The sequence below is a fragment of the Ziziphus jujuba genome, chromosome 12 (assembly GCF_031755915.1).
Source record: "Ziziphus jujuba cultivar Dongzao chromosome 12, ASM3175591v1".
NCBI lineage: Eukaryota > Viridiplantae > Streptophyta > Magnoliopsida > Rosales > Rhamnaceae > Ziziphus > Ziziphus jujuba.
Window position 1 is genome coordinate 22,567,692 of NC_083390.1, and position 18,188 is coordinate 22,585,879.

The 18,188-nt window shown below is 34.2% G+C and overlaps 3 protein-coding genes across 5 annotated transcripts; 1 reads left to right on the top strand and 2 right to left on the bottom strand.

The window, feature by feature from the left end:
• The first annotated feature begins 986 nt into the window (after positions 1-986).
• On the top strand, positions 987-8,373 carry LOC107429518 (serine/threonine-protein phosphatase 2A 65 kDa regulatory subunit A beta isoform). Of its 2 annotated transcripts, none has more exons than XM_016040220.4 (13): positions 987-1,173; positions 2,118-2,527; positions 3,108-3,354; positions 3,461-3,573; positions 5,115-5,194; positions 5,388-5,529; positions 5,643-5,723; positions 5,938-6,042; positions 6,250-6,432; positions 6,701-6,793; positions 7,423-7,562; positions 7,647-7,713; positions 7,890-8,373. In XM_016040220.4, exons 2-13 carry the CDS (start codon positions 2,135-2,137, stop codon positions 8,010-8,012), a joined length of 1,767 nt encoding a protein of 588 aa, XP_015895706.3. In that variant the 5' UTR covers positions 987-1,173; positions 2,118-2,134; the 3' UTR covers positions 8,013-8,373. The 2 variants fall into 2 exon arrangements, with proteins under 2 accessions (XP_015895706.3, XP_015895707.3); XM_016040221.4 differs by lacking the exon at positions 987-1,173 and adding an exon at positions 1,209-1,330.
• A 3,724-nt stretch (positions 8,374-12,097) lies between these two features.
• Positions 12,098-13,908, bottom strand: LOC107429493 (probable carboxylesterase 6). The gene has a single exon (XM_016040187.4). The coding sequence runs from the start codon at positions 13,827-13,829 to the stop codon at positions 12,720-12,722; it is 1,110 nt and encodes a 369-aa protein (XP_015895673.2). The 5' UTR covers positions 13,830-13,908; the 3' UTR covers positions 12,098-12,719.
• Positions 13,909-15,521: 1,613 nt separating this feature from the next.
• Positions 15,522-18,074, bottom strand: LOC107429499 (uncharacterized). 2 transcript variants are annotated; one of them, XM_048463297.2, is made up of 5 exons: positions 17,802-18,074; positions 17,599-17,700; positions 16,193-16,263; positions 16,026-16,106; positions 15,522-15,949 (listed from the first exon to the last, which is right to left on the bottom strand). In XM_048463297.2, the coding sequence occupies exons 1-5, from the start codon at positions 17,866-17,868 to the stop codon at positions 15,647-15,649; spliced, it is 624 nt and encodes a 207-aa protein (XP_048319254.1). In that variant the 5' UTR covers positions 17,869-18,074; the 3' UTR covers positions 15,522-15,646. The 2 variants fall into 2 exon arrangements, with proteins under 2 accessions (XP_048319254.1, XP_015895681.2); XM_016040195.4 differs by having other exon boundaries at positions 16,026-16,088; positions 17,802-18,061.
• Positions 18,075-18,188: the final 114 nt, after the last annotated feature.

The window sequence follows — 18,188 nt, forward strand, 5'->3', positions numbered from 1 at the left end:
ACTTGTTGAGCAGGTTTACACCTAACATGGGCCATACATATATATATATATATATATATATATATATATATATATATATATCTGGTATTACATATTATAAATTTACTAGTGGTAAATGACCAAAGAAGTTGAATGGAGACGTGCTCATATGACAAAAACATGATCTCAACAAATGTGACCCCTAATGTACATGCACATCTCAGTCATGGTAGTTGATGAAAACGATGGGAAATCAATTCATACGTTTCCAAGAGTCTTATAAAAATCCTGTGCCTAAAGATCTAGATTTCATGTTAGTTAGTTTTTTTTTTTTTTTTTTTTTTTTTTTTTTTTTTTTTTTTTTTTTTTGTGCGCATGAGGGCTTGGTTACCAAAATTATATATATATAACCTCAAACAAGAGACAATTATATTACATGCATTGAATTTATTTACTAGAACACCTAAGAAATAAAAGTGGAATAGTCGAATTAAAATGATTAAACAAAGTGTGATAAAATTATTAATTATAGTATTATTAGCTATTGATATATTTAATTTAATTCATCTGAAAAAAGAAAAAAAGGAAAAAAAACCCACCAAACCCATATATAGCCCACAAATGGCACTTCGCCAAAATGAAGGTAATCTTTTTTCTTTTTTGTTTTGTGAAGACCTATATATAGAGAGAGGCAGTATAAAACCTAAGAGTGATATGGAATTAGGCACACCAAATGAAAATCCTAAAATAGAAATTGCATATACTAACTCAATATTTTGAAGAGTCTCATCCCCGAATTATTTCATGAGATCAGATGTGGTCTCTGAGTTTATTATTTATTATTACTATTAATAAATAATAATAGTTTAAAATATCAATACTGTACTTATATATTTATATATGTATATATATTTATTCGTATATATATATGTTCTCATTTTTTTTGGCAAGTTCGTTTTATTTCTGTATTAAAATTCATTTTCCTCCGGAAAAGGAGAATGGAATTTCTCTCTAGCCCAGAAAAAAAGCCCACGAACAGGCAACGAGTGTCATTACTCTGCTATAATCTGGGCCTACAAAGGCGATTGACAATATAATAACAACAATTAAGACTTGCTAGCTCTTTCTCTCTCTCCCCCCCCTTTCTCTCTCTAAAACCGTTTTGAGACAGCCGGCGGGAAGGCATTGAGATCGGTAAGTTCGCTCCCACCTCACACTTTTTTGTCGATTTCCTCCAAGAAATTAGTAATTTTTTTTCGATATATATATATATATTTTTCCCTTTGATTTAATTAATTCGTCTTGTACTGAATCCTGGCCCTCTGTTTGGGAGCCGAGAAAACTGAAGAAAGTAAGAAAAACCACACTTTTGAGTTTCTTTTTTTTAAATATATATTTCCTTAGTAGAATTGAAGAAGAATTCATTTCCACTTAGCTAATTGACGAGGTAGTATTAGACGCGAACAAGTCGAGTGGGCTATTTCTGATTCCTCTCGTGCCCTACAGGAATACGCAGTTGTGTTCCTTTTTTTATTTTTTTCTTTTAAGCAACGATAAAGAATTTTAGGGTCATTGGCTTCGAAATCCATGATTTTGATGACTTTTTATTATAATTTTTTTTATTTGAACAACTTCTGCTGTTGGTAGATTCGGATTCTAGGGCTCGTGTTAGATCTGATAGTTTCGATCTGTTTCTCTCCCAATCACTTTGCGTTTGATGTTGGAAAATTTTAGGAATAGTAGTCATGTAAGAAAATTCTTGGAATTATCGGAGATGGTGGTTGAGTTTGTGACTATAAAATTCTGTGTTTGTTGCTCGCTTGCATTTCTTCCTCTTTTTACCAGCCAATTGAAGCATGGATTATCTTTTGACACTTGACTTGATGTTTAAGAATGTTTTTCCTGAAATTTCTTTTTATTTGGATGTATATTAGTTTTAATGTTTGCCCCTTATTTTTTATATTACTCTTTTACTTTTGACTTGTTTTGTATTTTCGTAACGTTTATTTGTTAGCTGGGTTATCGGTTCTTTCGTCTATTATTTTTAGATATGAGTTTCTTTCAGGCACTGATGAATTCCAAATTATGATGTAGTAGATACTTACTGTAGTACTGATTTTTATTTTTTGAATTTCCAGAAAAAATTTGAGTTACGATGTCTATGGTTGATGAACCACTATACCCCATAGCTGTTCTCATAGATGAGCTAAAAAATGATGACATCCAGCTGCGGTTAAACTCAATTCGTAGGCTATCAACAATAGCACGTGCTCTTGGAGAGGAGCGAACTCGTAAGGAGTTGATCCCTTTTCTAAGTGAAAACAATGATGATGATGATGAGGTACTTCTTGCAATGGCAGAAGAGTTGGGGGTGTTTATTCCATATGTTGGTGGTGTGGAGCATGCCCATGTTCTGCTTCCACCTTTGGAGACCCTTTGTACTGTTGAAGAAACCTGTGTTAGGGACAAAGCTGTGGAGTCATTATGTAGAATTGGGTCTCAAATGAGGGAGAATGATTTGGTTGATTGGTTTATTCCTCTTGTAAAGGTTAGATAACACTCTTTTTCTGTTTCTTTTTGTGGTACATTAGTTTCTTTAGTCTGTATTATTTTATTTAAATTTATTAATGTTTTCCCAACTATTAAGTGATTGTTTTAGTGGTGTAGAATTCTTTTAATTGATAAGATGTATAGAAAGAGACTTTATTGTTGGATATCTGTAAAATGTGCCACCTGGATATGTTGTTAATCTTTCATAGGGCAGTACGGCACCAGAACCTATTTCAATCTTTTATCAATTGCACTTTTTTTTATTTTTTATAAAGTAATGTAGAAGAATTTAACTGTTCTTGTCGCAGATAACAGTAGAGGATATTATATAAAAGAGGATATCATATAAAAACATGAAACTTGTAGGCCTTAGGTAGTTTTACTTGTGCATGTGACTTCTATGGAACTTCACATTTTTAGTTATTTCTTTTGTTGGAAAAGTTACATATATGTGAAAACAGTAATCCTTTGCTATATGTGTTAAATTTTTATGTAGGGATATTCAAAGCACTGTATATTTCCATCTGTTCATCTTACCGAAAGTAGTTGTTGATTTGTGTTCAAATTTGTATCTTCAGAGATTGGCAGCTGGTGAATGGTTTACTGCCCGAGTCTCTGCTTGTGGGCTGTTTCACATTGCGTACCCAAGTGCCTCAGAGAACTTGAAGACAGAGCTGCGGTCGATTTATAGCCAGTTGTGTCAAGATGACATGCCTATGGTTAGGAGGTCTGCTGCTACAAACCTGGGGAAATTTGCAGCAACTGTAGAACCTGCTCATTTGAAGACTGATATTATGTCAATATTCGAGGACCTTACTCAGGATGGTAATTGACAATTAATCATTTTTTGACTTACTGCTAAAAGATCTATTATTTTATGAATTTTTTTTATCTGTATGAAATTGATGTTTTAACAATTAATTTCTCTCAGATCAAGATTCTGTCCGATTATTGGCTGTTGAAGGGTGTGCAGCTCTTGGCAAGTTGTTAGAGCCCCAAGATTGTGTTGCTCATATTCTCCCTGTTATTGTTAACTTCTCTCAGGTACTTCTCTCCTCTGTAGATTCTTTATCTTTTGTAATTTTTTGTGGGTTTCTTTTTGTAAATAAACAATGTATTCCTGTTTAGCATGTGTAACTTTTATGTATCTTGTAAGGCATCATCTGTGAACAGCAGTGGTGCTCTTTTATTGTTTCATTTATTGACATGATTATGTTGGCCTGTTTCAGTTTGATTTCACTTGTACATGTTCAACCTCACGATTAATATTTAATGGGTACTGGAAATTTGGGTCATGCTATATGCTTAAATACGAAGTTGAGCATAAGATGAAAGAAGATCTAAGATGATTTAACTCTGTACAATAAAATGTTACTAAATTAATTACCTATATGAAGCAGGAGTCTTGTTTTAAGTTTGTGGAAGTGGTATTAGAAGAATGTTACAAAGGCCAAAAAATCATGCGGTAGTGGTGGAAGGCATTTATGCATAATGTTTTGTGCGACAGGTATGGCTTTTGGAAAGGGAGGATTAGGGGGTTTAAGCTTGAGAATGAGGCAGTCTGATAAAGATGCTGTAGTTGGCTAGCCTATAAAAGCGCTTCCTAGATGAGATCTGAGATATTGTATTTATAACTAAGCACACGGGGGTTCCACTTAGGATGACGATGTCAAAAAAAATGCAAAGAAGCACCTATATGCTCATGAGCAGCCCTCATCCTTAACCACCAAAACATGAATCTATGTCATCCTCTTCAATCAAGGCTTATAGATGAAAATCCTAGGTTTGTCATCCTCTTCAATCAAGGCTTTTGGATAAAAATCCTACGTTTCTATAGCATATAGCTGCTGCAGTGCCATGTGCATGTGCAATCTTTTGCTACCCTGTATAAATGGGTTGGAAATGGAATGCCAGTTAGTAGCATAAAGAGCCACTCATCTCATGCTGCTTCCTTACAAGATAATCCTTGGACAGTCAAGCATGCACAAAATAAGCTGGGTGCAATCAATCTTTCATCTTTGCACATTTACCTTAATAATCTTCTAGAACATCATCTCTACTTTTGTTTTGCTTTGGTCTATATAGCATTTTCCTATATGACATGCATGGAACTATGATTTGATTGCTTAAAAGTTAAAACTTCATACATTTGAGTGTACTGTTTACTTTTAATGCATCTACTTCAAGCTGGACAATATCAGGTGAGCAAAGGGTGGTGGGTTTTGTGTTTGTTTTCCTGCTCCAGTCTGATGACTTTTTGTCACAAACAGATTCTGCTCTAATGGGCCTGAAACTCTTATGAATTAGGTATATATTTAGGATTACATTAATTTATTAGATGCATAGTTCTAATTGAAGTTTTGGAAGTCACTTATTGCTGACTTTAAGTTATAGGATGGAACATAGTTGGTATCGATATTGAGATGTGTGTATGAAAGCTCTTGTTTTTGACACCACAAACTATTGCTTCTTTACAAAAAATATCCAATTTTGGTTCATCATTGGAGAATCTGGTAATATATGATGCCTGTACAGTTGTACTTGAGCTCATAATCTGATACCTGTTTGCTGATTCCTTTAAATAGGATAAATCTTGGCGGGTACGATACATGGTTGCAAATCAATTATATGAGGTTTGTGAAGCCGTGGGGCCTGAGCCTACAAGGTATTAATTTAATACCTCTGTTTGAAATCATTTGTAATTACAGTCACACTCTTTTAAGAGCAAAAGTTGTTTATGTTTTTTTATCCCATTTTTTATTTTTATATTTGTTAAGATATCTTTTTAGTGATAATTTGATGGTGATATTTATTTATTGGATGGACTTGACATTTTTAATTATTAATTGTATCCTAAGGACGGATTTGGTCCCTGCATATGTGCGATTGCTTCGTGACAATGAGGCTGAAGTACGTATTGCTGCTGCTGGAAAAGTGACCAAGTTTTGCCGGATATTAAGCCCAGAACTTGCAATTCAGCATATTCTTCCTTGTGTGAAGGTGCACATGCTTTTGAATGGTTTTTAGTTTATTACCTGCTAGTTTATTGGTGTATAGTCCCACACCTTATTCTTAGTATCAGCTCTCTCATTACTTTGCAATGCCCTTTAAAGGAATTGTCATCAGATTCTTCTCAACATGTTCGATCTGCTTTGGCTTCAGTTATAATGGGAACAGCTCCTGTCTTAGGAAAGGTAAGAATGTGATGTAATAGTTATGGAATCCTGGTCCATGGAAGATTACATCATTACTGATTTTAGGAATTTTTGTTATTCTGTTAAATGTCCAAAGATTATTTTATAGATCAACTCATTTACATCAGGTATAGTTGAGTCTTTCTCTACTTGTGTGTCTTTAGCAGTTAAGTTGTCTGAAATTCTTAAAATCTTGCTGTGGTGGTTGATGCAGGATGCAACAATTGAGCAGCTCCTTCCGATTTTCCTTTCTCTTTTGAAGGATGAGTTTCCTGATGTACGCCTTAATATAATCAGCAAGCTTGATCAAGTAAATCAGGTCTGTTACATCAAGCAGTTTAACTTTTCAGTGTTGAATCTCACTCTTTAGTATTCAATATTTCCTTTTGTTATGAAAACAGAAAATGCAAGTATCATTTTCCCTAATGCTCTACATGCTTTTGAGCTTCAATCCCATGTGTGTTCTCAATACGTATGCTTTTCTTAACATTCACTTTTCAAAAGCTGAAAAATACCGTTCCTACAGGTTATTGGAATTGATCTGCTGTCCCAATCCTTATTACCAGCTATCGTTGAGCTTGCAGAGGATAGACATTGGAGAGTTCGGCTTGCCATTATTGAGTATATACCCTTACTGGCAAGTCAGTTGGGTGTAGGGTTTTTTGATGACAAACTTGGTGCACTTTGCATGCAGTGGCTACAGGATAAGGTTTGTAAATCCTGTTTCACTACTTTCTGCATTTATGTGCATTACATAATATATTGTATTGGTGATTTTATTTACTCGAGATATTATTTTAGTATTCAGCAGTTGATGATTGTTTTGGGCAGATTGAGATGCAAAAGGACTATAGAGTTGGACAAAGCTTAAGTTTTCTATGGAAAGATTTTAGAAAAAATAATCATCATGATATGTTTCTTATATGACTTCCTTACCCTATTATACTATTTTCTCTTTTCATGCATGCTTATTGCAGGTTTACTCGATTCGTGATGCAGCTGCTAACAACTTGAAGAGACTTGCAGAAGAATTTGGTCCAGAGTGGGCAATGCAGCATATTATTCCTCAGGTTGACTTTGACAAACTACTTGCCATCCTTTGTAAAATATTACAGATTCATTTTGCTATGACTTTGAAAGTTTAATCTCTCTAACTATTTCTTGGTTTGTCCTGGCTTTTTAACCATTACTGGCAATGAGATTTTGTAAGAGTTGAATGTTTTTCTGTACGGTTATCTTTGCACAGACCAGTACTATTGTTGTTGAAACTTGTTTTATTGTAGTGTTTGGGTACTTTTTTCTTCAATTTTCTGAGAAACCAAACTGTGCTTTGGGGGTTACTTGAAGCCTAGACCTTTCATTTGAAAAGAAGTGGATTTACCACAAGGTGTCCCCTAAGGTACACCTTTTTTGTCCCACTGAAATGTCCCCTAAGGTACACCTTGTGGTTTATTTATTGGATTAGCAAAGACTAAAACTTTGTACTTTTCACCTCAGTTGCTTTGATTAGTCTTTTTTCTTTGGTCGGCTGTTATTGATTATATCTTTTACGCTGGTTTAGTCACAGAGTAAATTGGCATAAAATTTTGTCCATTTTACTTTGTGGCTTGGATTAGTCCTTTTTGTATTGGTCAACTGTGATTGATTATATCTTTTACATTGATTTAATAACAGTGCAATTGGCATGTCATATGGACAGGTTTTGGAGATGATTAACAATCCACATTATTTGTACCGGATGACCATATTGCGTGCAATCTCTCTCCTTGCCCCAGTTATGAGTTCGGAAATCACATGTTCAAAACTTCTGCCAGTTGTCATCAATGCATCAAAAGACAGGTATTTGGGATCTCGAGCTATGCATACTGTAGTAAGAAAAATGTGATCCAGTGCAGGAGTTCTAATTACTGCTTTGTTTCTCAGAGTACCCAACATTAAGTTCAATGTGGCTAAGGTGCTACAGTCCCTTATCCCTATTGTTGACCAGTCTGTAAGTATCTGATAAAGTATCATTTTATCTTTAGTTTATTGTATATTTACTTAAACCTCGGTTGTTCTTATTTCTGGATATGATAGTTTCTTTAGTATTAGCTGCTTTTCACTGTTACATTTTTTTTTTCTTTTTTCTTTTTTCATTTTTCGGAACTGAGAACTCTTGCAATTCAGGTGGTGGAGAAGACAATTCGGCCGTGTTTGGTGGAGCTCAGTGAAGACCCAGATGTTGATGTCCGCTTTTTTGCTAACCAAGCACTTCAATCGATCGATCATGTCATGATGCATGATGTCTAGTTAGATGAGGAAGTCTTTACACATTTTGATTTCGTTGCTGAGCATGCATTTGAAATGAAGATCTTAATAGATACAGTTGCTATGACTTGGGCACATAAGAATGGTTGTTATATCTGCTTTCTTGTGCTTTCGAGTCCCTACTGCTTATTTGTTGACTAACATGCAGGACCTTCTTTGGCTGGCTCAGTTAGGTGATCTCGAATTTGAGAAAGAAGACTTATATGTTCGAGATTCTTCATATTCTTTCTGTTTTTTTGGTTATGTTATCATATTTTTGTTTTGTTATTTCTTGTTCTATGTGTATTTTGTAAGATGATGTTTCATAATTATAATACGGTTTTAGTTGCTGGTGACGGATAAATTTTGGGAGAATGTGTCCGTTGTTTTACCTTGAATACATTTTAGACTTGTATATTTAGATCTATTTATCGGTAAAATTATCTTATAACTATTTAGATTGCTAGTTTTCCTAATTTAAACATAATTTCTGTTTCCCCAAAAAAAAAAAAAAAAAAAAAACCTTAAATTCTTACCGTCATTACTTAAACAGTGCCTTCTGTAGATCATGCATTCCAGCGTCATAATTTTATATATAAACATGTATCAAAACCAGTTTTTTTTCATGTTTTTTGTTTTTGGTTTTTGGCTGAAAAATATAATTACCATTTATGTAATTTTAGCTGCATTTTTTATTTTTATTTTTTTAGAGTAAAGTATGAACCCTTCAACCATAAAAAAACTAATCCTTAAAACCATATATATATATATATATATATTATTTTGTTTTAGAAAGTTTTAGTAGTGTTTTGAAAATTGTACTATACAGTATTTTGTTTTTTTTCTTGGTTATTTTGGGTAGGAGGGAAGCCGTATGTGATGTTTTATTTATTTATTTATTTTTTACCTATTCTAAGTGGTTTTACCACTAATCCAAGTTACAAAGACTATGACACCTTATTTGGTGGGTCAGTTTTTCTTTTTTTTCTTTTTTTCTTTTTTTTTTTTTGGGGGGGGGGGGGGGGGGGGAAGAAAGTTTGAATCAGGTTCCTGAAGTTTAATTGGGTTGGTGATTCTTTAATGATGTCGAATTAAAACCAAGACATGTCACTTTCTTTTCATATATATATATATATATATATATATGCATAAGCATCGACAAGTATTGTCTACCCATGTGAAACTTTTTACTGGTTGGAAGATCTGAATTTTTTGGTAAAATAAGGAAGAATTTTGAATGGCAGGAGAGTTGAAGAGAAATCTTCAAATCACTTTTTCCCATTATCAAGAAAAAATTACAATAAATAAAAAATAAAACGTAAGTTTGAAGTATTACCTTTAATTAATTATATTCAAATGTTTTCTTTAGGCAGAAGATAATATTCAAATGCTGTACAATTTAGAATTTACTTAACTTGGAAGTCAAGAGTATTATGGTTAATTGCAAATTCCAGTGTATTATTGCTAACATTTTGATATTGTAAAATAGACCATGACGTACCCAACTTTTCTTTGTTTCTTAAGAGAATTATTGCTTCTTTTATTTTCCATATCATATAATTCACAGGACAAAGGAACTTAATAAAAGTTTAGAGAAAGCGCCATCAACTCTATATTGTGCACATTGTTATAATGGTATACTTCTATTGTCTACATCCGTAATATTTAGATAGATATAAATATAGATACAGGTATATAAGGAGTAGATATCAAGACTCAAGAGTGAGGTCGGGGGTTGACGCATTGTCATTCGAGACTGGCGGCTCGCCAACTGTGAGCCACCCCAACCACAGAATTTGATTTAGTCTATGTCTACTGCGCATATGACACTAACAATCTAACACACTAGCCCACAAATTATTGTTTGGTTACTGAACATTCTCTATATGGCTTATAAATACATGCACCTCTGAGCTTCATTATTCCATGCTATATTGAAATACATACATATATATATATATATATATATATATATATATATATATATATATATATATGTGTGTGTACGCCAGTAAATTAGAGTATGGTATATATGATATATGATGAAGAAAAGCAAGTACAAACACAGTTTTCTCCCTAAAATCTCAGGTAACTATCAAAGAATTCATAAGAAACTAAACCAGCATTACTTCTATCAAATCAATGTGATAATTGTATTTTCGAAGCATGCGTGTGTGTGTATATACATATATTTTCATATATTATTTTCTTGGTCATATTTAATGATTTCTTATGATTTCAGGCATTTTATTAAGTACTTTTTAAATAGAATTAATGATTAGGACCATATAATTTACTACTATTTTAAAAAATTCTGTTGAAGGATTTTTAAATGTCATATGTTTAATTACGTATAAATTCGATTTGAATTTTTACAGGAAAAAATGGTGTAAATAGAAATGGAACACTCATTTGAGCAAAAATATATGGATAAATAATGTATATTAACGATGGGGAGAGTAAATATTTTAAGAGCCTCGACCTTGGCCATTCAACCAGCGAGGCTACTTCAAACGGCATGTAAATTTATAATTGTTCTTTTATATATTTATTTAAGTTTGAAGATCCTAGAAATTAACACTATTCTTTGTATATTAATGTAATGTTAGTTCAAGATAGTGTTTCATGTGCCTTAATTAGAAGCAATAAATTTGCAATTTTCTGATCAAATGACAAATTTATTATTATTTTTTAAATACAATATTGAAGTTTATATCCACGGCAAGATTTTTATTGATTTTCTTACCATGTATGCTGCCAAAGAGCAGATTTAACTTTGCTTTTCCATTTTTATTTTTGTAATACATCCTATCTATTTTGGGTGGAATTGGATAGTAATTATCATTTTTACTACTTATTAATTTATCCAAAATGTTTTCTATTTTTATTAATTTAAAGTATAAAAACAAAAAAAAAGTTGAAGAAAAATTACAAAAATACTATAATTTGGCAATGCTTATTTCAAAAACCCCAAACAAAGCAACTGAACACAAATATCCCCAAAATGAAAATGGCTTGGGAAGTAACTAATAAAGAAAAATAAACTTATTAACCTCCCATTGCTCTTATTAACCTCTAATTGCTCACAGTTAAAACACCTGCCCACTTGGAGACCAAAAAAATCAAGACCAACTTTGTAAATTTGCTATAAAACCTGCACATAAGTTGCCATTTTCATCTCCTAATTGATAGAGAAACTGCTACGAATATAACAAAGTTTTTCATCAAGGAAACCATATTGCTCCACTCAAACTCTATAGACTATGACAGGCCTTCAGATTTTTTATACCCTTATATGCCAAAATAAACCTGCAGAATCTCCTGTGTAAAATTTAAAGTTTTTATTTTTTTTATTTTTGGTAACTCTAAAACGTAATGTTATACCGATTTCTGAATACACCACACAATACAATCTTTTTTTCCGGGTGTGTAGTGATTTTTATAAGAACTATGAAGTCCACCCCAACGTTTTTGTCTAGGAGTGCATACAGCTAGCTTTTTAGTATTACTAAATACCCCCCAAATTTTTATAGGGGGTGTATACGGTGATTTTCATTTGAATCCTGATCACTCTAGAAAAATTTCGAGGGGCTGGAAGTTATTATCTGAGGATTTCTAAATACAACACAACAACTTTCGGATCATACAGTCATTGTCTTAGAATTTCTAAAGCACCATGAGGTGTATAATTTTTTTCTATGCCAATTAAATTAAATACATCAGATGAAAAATTGTGGCGTATATACAGTGATTTTCTTACGATTATTATATGCTCTTTGAAAATTGGGGGTGTATATAGTTCTTTCAAATCAATCATACATACAATCGAGTTTTTAGATGGGGTGTATGTAGTGTTTTCATATTCGAATTCTAAATACTCCCCCACAATTTTTGGTGTGGTGAATAAAGTGCTTTAAAAATGAATACTAAATGCACCCCACAATTTTTACCGTGAATTGCTTTGGATTCCAAATACATCCATTTTTACGGTGAATTGCTTTGGATTCCAAATACATCCCTAACTTTTTTGGTGTATTGCTTGCAGTGTTTCATGCTAATATCTAAATACATTAACACAATTAGAGGGGTGCATAAAATATTTTTCATATGAACAAACAAATAATTACACCGTGGAATCTTGATTGGGATGTATGCAGTTGCCTATGATTACGTATTTATACACATATATATGTTTGAATTGCTTAAAGCAGTACGATATTAGTAATCTATATAGTGTATGGTGTAGTAATATATTAGAATTCTAGAATGACATAATAAAATTTAGAATTTTTTAAGTCTTTGAAATAATCCCGAAAAAAATTGATAAATAACTAATCATAGGTAAATAAAAATAGTGAACAAAAAAAGTAAAACAGAAAAAAAAGAAAAAAGAAAAAAAGAAAAAAAAAAAAAAGGGAAAAATTGCAACCGTATTGTTTTAGGTTACAGTTACATTTATCTATGTTGCCTAACCATAATTCCAGAAAAAAGATGTATAGAGTACTAGCTAATTATTTTAAAGCTTATAGCTTCTACAATAATATACAAGGTCCAAGATTTAATGACAAATACAGTCTTCTTTTGATAACTATTTACGAACTTCTTTTTAACAAAAAGGGATTTAATTCCATTACCAAAAAGAAAAGAAAAAAGATTTAATTTTTTATACACACACATAAGACAAATTCATTATCAATATCATCATCATCATCAACATCGACTAACAAAGTTCTTAATACGACCCACCATTTCATAACACCGAGTTTGGGAGATCTGAGACTTGGAAAGAACCTGAAATGCATGTCCAACACCTCTATACACCTCAAACTCCACATGCCTACCAGCTTTTCCCATTTCACTGCAAAACTCCAAGTTCCTATCTCTCAATATATCCATCTCCGATACACAAACCAACATTGGCACACCTACACCAATACCAACACCACCCTTCTCCTTCTCCACCACCATTACTTTCCCTAAAGGTTTGCACCATGGATGGTCCCGGTTTGCTCCGGCTGGCAGCGCCAATCGCCAATAAGTATCCGAAGCCGCCAGGCTCAGCGCCGACGACCGCGGCGGCTGCGGCTGAACCATCGAGTACTTCTCCGAACCCGTCCTCGTCTCTCCACCGAAAAATGGCTGCAGCAAAACCAAACCTTTCACCAATAGAGGCCTCAAGCTCTTCATCTCCAAACAAAGCCTAGCGGCCACATTGTACGCTATGTTGGCTCCGGCACTGTCGCCGGCGAGGACGATCCTCTCGAAATCGCAGTGTTGTGTCCACCATTGATGATGGGAATAATTGTTATTATTATTAACTGAAAGAGCTGTTTGTTTCAACCACGAGAGGGCTTTGAACCCGTCTTCGTAAGCTGCTGGAAGTGGATTCTCAGGAGCTAAACGGTAATTCACCGACATGATTAAGCAGCTGGATTTGGCAGCGAGCTTTGCTAGGAATTCATGGTAGCAACTCCAAGCTGCTGAACCAACACAGAATCCACCTCCATGGAAATATACCAGCAAAGGAAGCTTATAATTCCCAAGTACTTTTTGCTGGCTTGTGGTTGGAACATAGAAACGAGCCCAAATGTTAATGGACTTGTCGATGACAATGTCTCTGGATATAACACCGAGCTCTGGAGGCAAAGCAGAGGAGACGCACGGAACAATCTCTGGTCTTTCCACATACCCATCTTTGTAAACTTTGATAAGACCTTCGATTTCTTCCTTGACGACTCCAAAGTTTTGAGATTCGAGTTTGGTGGGTTTAAGGCCTGGATTTGGAGCTACAAAAATGGTTGCCATTCTTTTGGTTCTCATGTGAAAGAGAAAAATGAAAAGGCTAGCAGTACAGAGATTAAAAAAAAAAAACACTTCGGAACTATTTGTGTTTATAGGGAAATTTGTGCCTAGATGGTTATATAGAGTAAAAGGCTATGAGGGTGGGTTGAATTATGGTATGAAAAAGGAGTGGGGTGGCAGGTGGGGCCTTGTTTTCTTGCCAAGTGGACAACTGAGAAACTGCCATCTGTCATTGACGGATTGGAATACGCGGGGTTTTGGTTTTTTTGGGGGGGCGGTGGGCCCGCCAGTATAGGTATTGAATTTTTCTTTCTTTTTTTTTTCTTTGAATTCAACGCTCTTACTGCCAACTTTTTTGTTGGTATGTCTTCGCATCATAGTGGAGAGAAACAAAAAATGTAATGGTCACATTAATCACGAATACCTTTGTCTTAAAGCTTTTTCATTGGTGGGTGGTTTTGTGGCCCTACCCAATTAAACAAGTATTAAAGTTTTAATTCACAAAGAAAGCATGTTTTGTTGAGTTTACACGAGAGGTCTCGTTTTGTCTTTAATAGACAAGGTTAGGTTAAGTACTCGGCTTCATCTTTCTTTTCTTTTTCTTTTTTTATTGGGTGAATTACTTCACCATGTGTCTTATTTCACTTTAAAAAGTCAAATAAGTATGGATCATTATTCGTCGTTTATCATCACTAATAGCATCTTTTCCTACTTTTTGTGGCCATTTTTTCCACCACTAACCTTGATAATACTACCCCACTCATGTCATGTAGGCTGATAAATTATGTAATGTTGTCGACGTTCTTCCGAAAGGAAAATCTAGTTGTTTTTCTATAGAAACAATGAGCAAACAATAGTTTTGCTAATAGACTGATATAGATTATTAATGACAAGAGGTCAACTTAATTACCATAAATTTGTATACATATAATATATATACATATATATACGCTACCATTTATTAACCACCCATGTCGAAGTGGCTCAGGAATTTCAACCCCACTTAAAGAGTTCCGACGAGTAGTGGGATTAAACCCAACTTGGAAGGTCAAAGAGATAATGTGTACAACCACTACAATTTTTGTCTATGCACAATATGGAAATATCCTTTCAGGATTTAGAATTTGTGGCATGAGTTTGCTGACGTTTTGGGAGACAGTGTACACTTAGTGGAGTCAAAACATTGTGGACCAACCCCTTCGGCTGCCCCCCAATAACATCTTTTCAAATGTCACTATTTTGGACATCATCCATCCAAAACTACCAATTCATTTCTAGACCTCTCTTCTACTTCAAGCACCTAGCTTCGTGGGCTTGGACAGGGCAAGTTGTCCAGTCGCTTTTTGAGAAAACACAGAAAAAAAAAAAGAGAACTGGCTTTCTTTGTAGGGACACTGCCACTATATTTCAGGACGTCCACGGAACTTGCCCCTCTCTATACAAAGTGGGAGAAACTTTCAAAGCCGAAAAGTGATGATGAGGATAAGAGTTTTTTTGGTCAAAGGCTTTGGCTTGTCAATGTTCCCATTTTGATTCAGATTCATGCATGACTCTTATCTTCCAACTCAAAGGGCATGGAGGTTTTTGGTACCGACCAAGCACCAGTTCAGTACTTTATCCACAATGTGATAGACGTTAAAGAAAAGTAATTCATCTCTATGTAAATTGGATGGCCTTGACAAGCCCACAAATTCTCACCACACTCAAAGCAAACCAAGAAAAATAATTTTAAATAAAATATATAGTCAATTATACAATTTACATAATTAAACATAATTAACAGGCCCCATTTTTTCCTTTCTCGCTTAAGGCCACTTCCATTAGGAATTGATGCCCTATGAAAGTTCAATAATCTTTGGCCGCTCTTTTGACTTACTGTCTCCAACATCTTCAGACACAAAATTATCTTTGCCAGACTTGGGTCTTTTGAGTTTCGTGGGAGGGCATGTTTTCTTGTCCTGCTTCTCACTGACATTGTGTTCATTATCATCACTGTCATCATCATCATCATCGCTGCTATCCTCTGATTCTGTTCCACTAACAGCCAGTGGAATCACTGGTTGGCAACCAGTAATTGCAGATTCAGCAGCAGCCACAGCCTCAGGGGTGTGAAGATCGGCAACGCCCAGCATCAGATCCTGTTAATTGAGATGGTACAAAATGATCAGGTCCTAAAATTCATTGGCTGCAACAATCAGAGAGAGAGAGAAGTACCATTTCAATGATTTGCGATTCATTTCCAGTGAGTGCTTCAATGTCATAGTTTTCAGAATTGTCCTGCATAAAGTATATAGACTGAAACCTGAGCCTTATATATCATAAAAAAATGTTAAGAGAGTTTTATAGGAAATTTAGCTTCAATTGTAAGATCAATATGACACCTTTGCATGAAGATGCAACCTTTCATTAGCTTCTGATATAACACCTAAGAAGTCTCTTACTTTTCCCAAAACTGCAGAAAAGGCAAAGAATTTTAACAATGCTTGCTAGAGAAAAATCATAAGTTTGAAAATTGAGTAAAATAGGAACATATGTAAGTAATTCAAAAGGCCAAAGTTCTTAGCACGTAAATTTGCAAACATTTACGACGCATTAACCCCTCCAGGACAATTTCAAATTATTTGTGTACATAATTGGAATAATGTTAATCAAAACAGTTTTCGACTTCAGTCCCTCGTTAATCCCTTCCATTCATGGCATTGAATTCATCATATTGAAAAAATGAATAAGTTTTTGACAATGTCACTGGTTTCCTAAGTCAAAGAGATTCTATAAATGCCATTTGTACCTTATGCCCTGTGCTGGTTCTTCATTGTATCAATTTACAGAAATATATAACATTCGAATTTCCCATAAGAACCATTTGACTGATGAATTTGCATGCAAAAGGGTTCATCTACCATATTACCGACTTTGTCCCACATGAACAGCATTAGAATCCTGCCCATGCAATGCAAGACTCAGGAGACTGAGCCAGCTATAATTCCGAACAAATGACCAATTACTTTTTTCTTGCATTTACAACATAGTGGAACATAACATCTATGTCCCCCCACCACAACCAAACATAAATAGAGAGCAGAAAACCTATTACCTTTGGCTAGCATTTACAACGTAGTGGAACATAATTTCTATATCCCCTCCGCCGCAACCAAACATTGATAGAGAGCAGAAACCATGTACAGTTAATATGGCATTATACCATTTTCTCTTAATTACATAAATATTGAAGCATTTCCTTCAATCAAAACCAAGATTATGAAGCGTCTATTTTTATTTTTATTTTTTTGCAAGTTTAAACCATAGTTCATATTTTTTACAACAGGGGTCTAGAATCACATTTTTCATAACCAGAAGCACTAGAACACCAAAGTTTGCCAACATAAAAGGAAATAGCATACAAGAAATTTTAAGAGCTCTTCCAAAATTATAGTCGCATGTTTCTGAAGACTAGTTAGAAATTACCTTACTAAACAAAATTAAATCCGAGAAATTAGAATTAACAGAAGAAGAAAACCCCTATACATCGTTCTCTACCTAGACCATCAAGCAAATAGTGTTTTTCTAAATTTTCCTCATACCCTAATCCGCATAAGTAATTCTGGTAAAAACTACAGCATGAGAAACAGAGTTCCCCCCATTTAGACAAAACGCAAATAACAAAATAACCCCAAAACCAACTCTTCTCGCCCCCAAGAAACAGAGTTCCCCCATTATATATATTTATAGAATAATAAGACCTTCACCAAACAGAGAGATATATTTCAAGGGAAACCAAGTTGAGCACCTTGGCTTTTAGGAACAAGACCAGTGATTGGCTTTTCATGAGGATGGGAATTCTTCTTCTGAGAAACCAGTGAGTCATTCTCACAAACAAGTAAAGCGCGTTCTGCAAATACATGGAAACGAGTTAAGGAATATACAGAGAGATACTCCAATAATAAAAATAAAAAAGAAAAAAAGAAAAAAGAAAGAGAGAAAGAGAGAAACCCAAGGATGAAGATGAAGAAGGGTTTTTGTGCTCTAGTTGCAGAAGCTCTTTGCTTGCACTTTCCATCTCTCTCTCTCTCTCTAACTGCAATCAAACCAAAGTGAAAGGGTTTTGGTAAAGCAAAGCCGCGCATAGGGTTTTGGCAGCGAGGACGGCCAATGTTTTCCTCGGTCGGTCGCCCAAATTTGTGCATTTAAAAAATAAATAAATAAAAACAAAAAGAAAAAAAAGAACGCTTATAAATTTATTATTTCTTTGTGTCTTTTTATTTTTATTTTTGGGTAAATTATTATTTCTTTGTGTCCATGATAAATCTATATAGAAAAAAGAGTCCTCTCTCTCTCTCTCTCTCACTCGTCACTTTTTTTTTTTTTGTTTTTGGATAA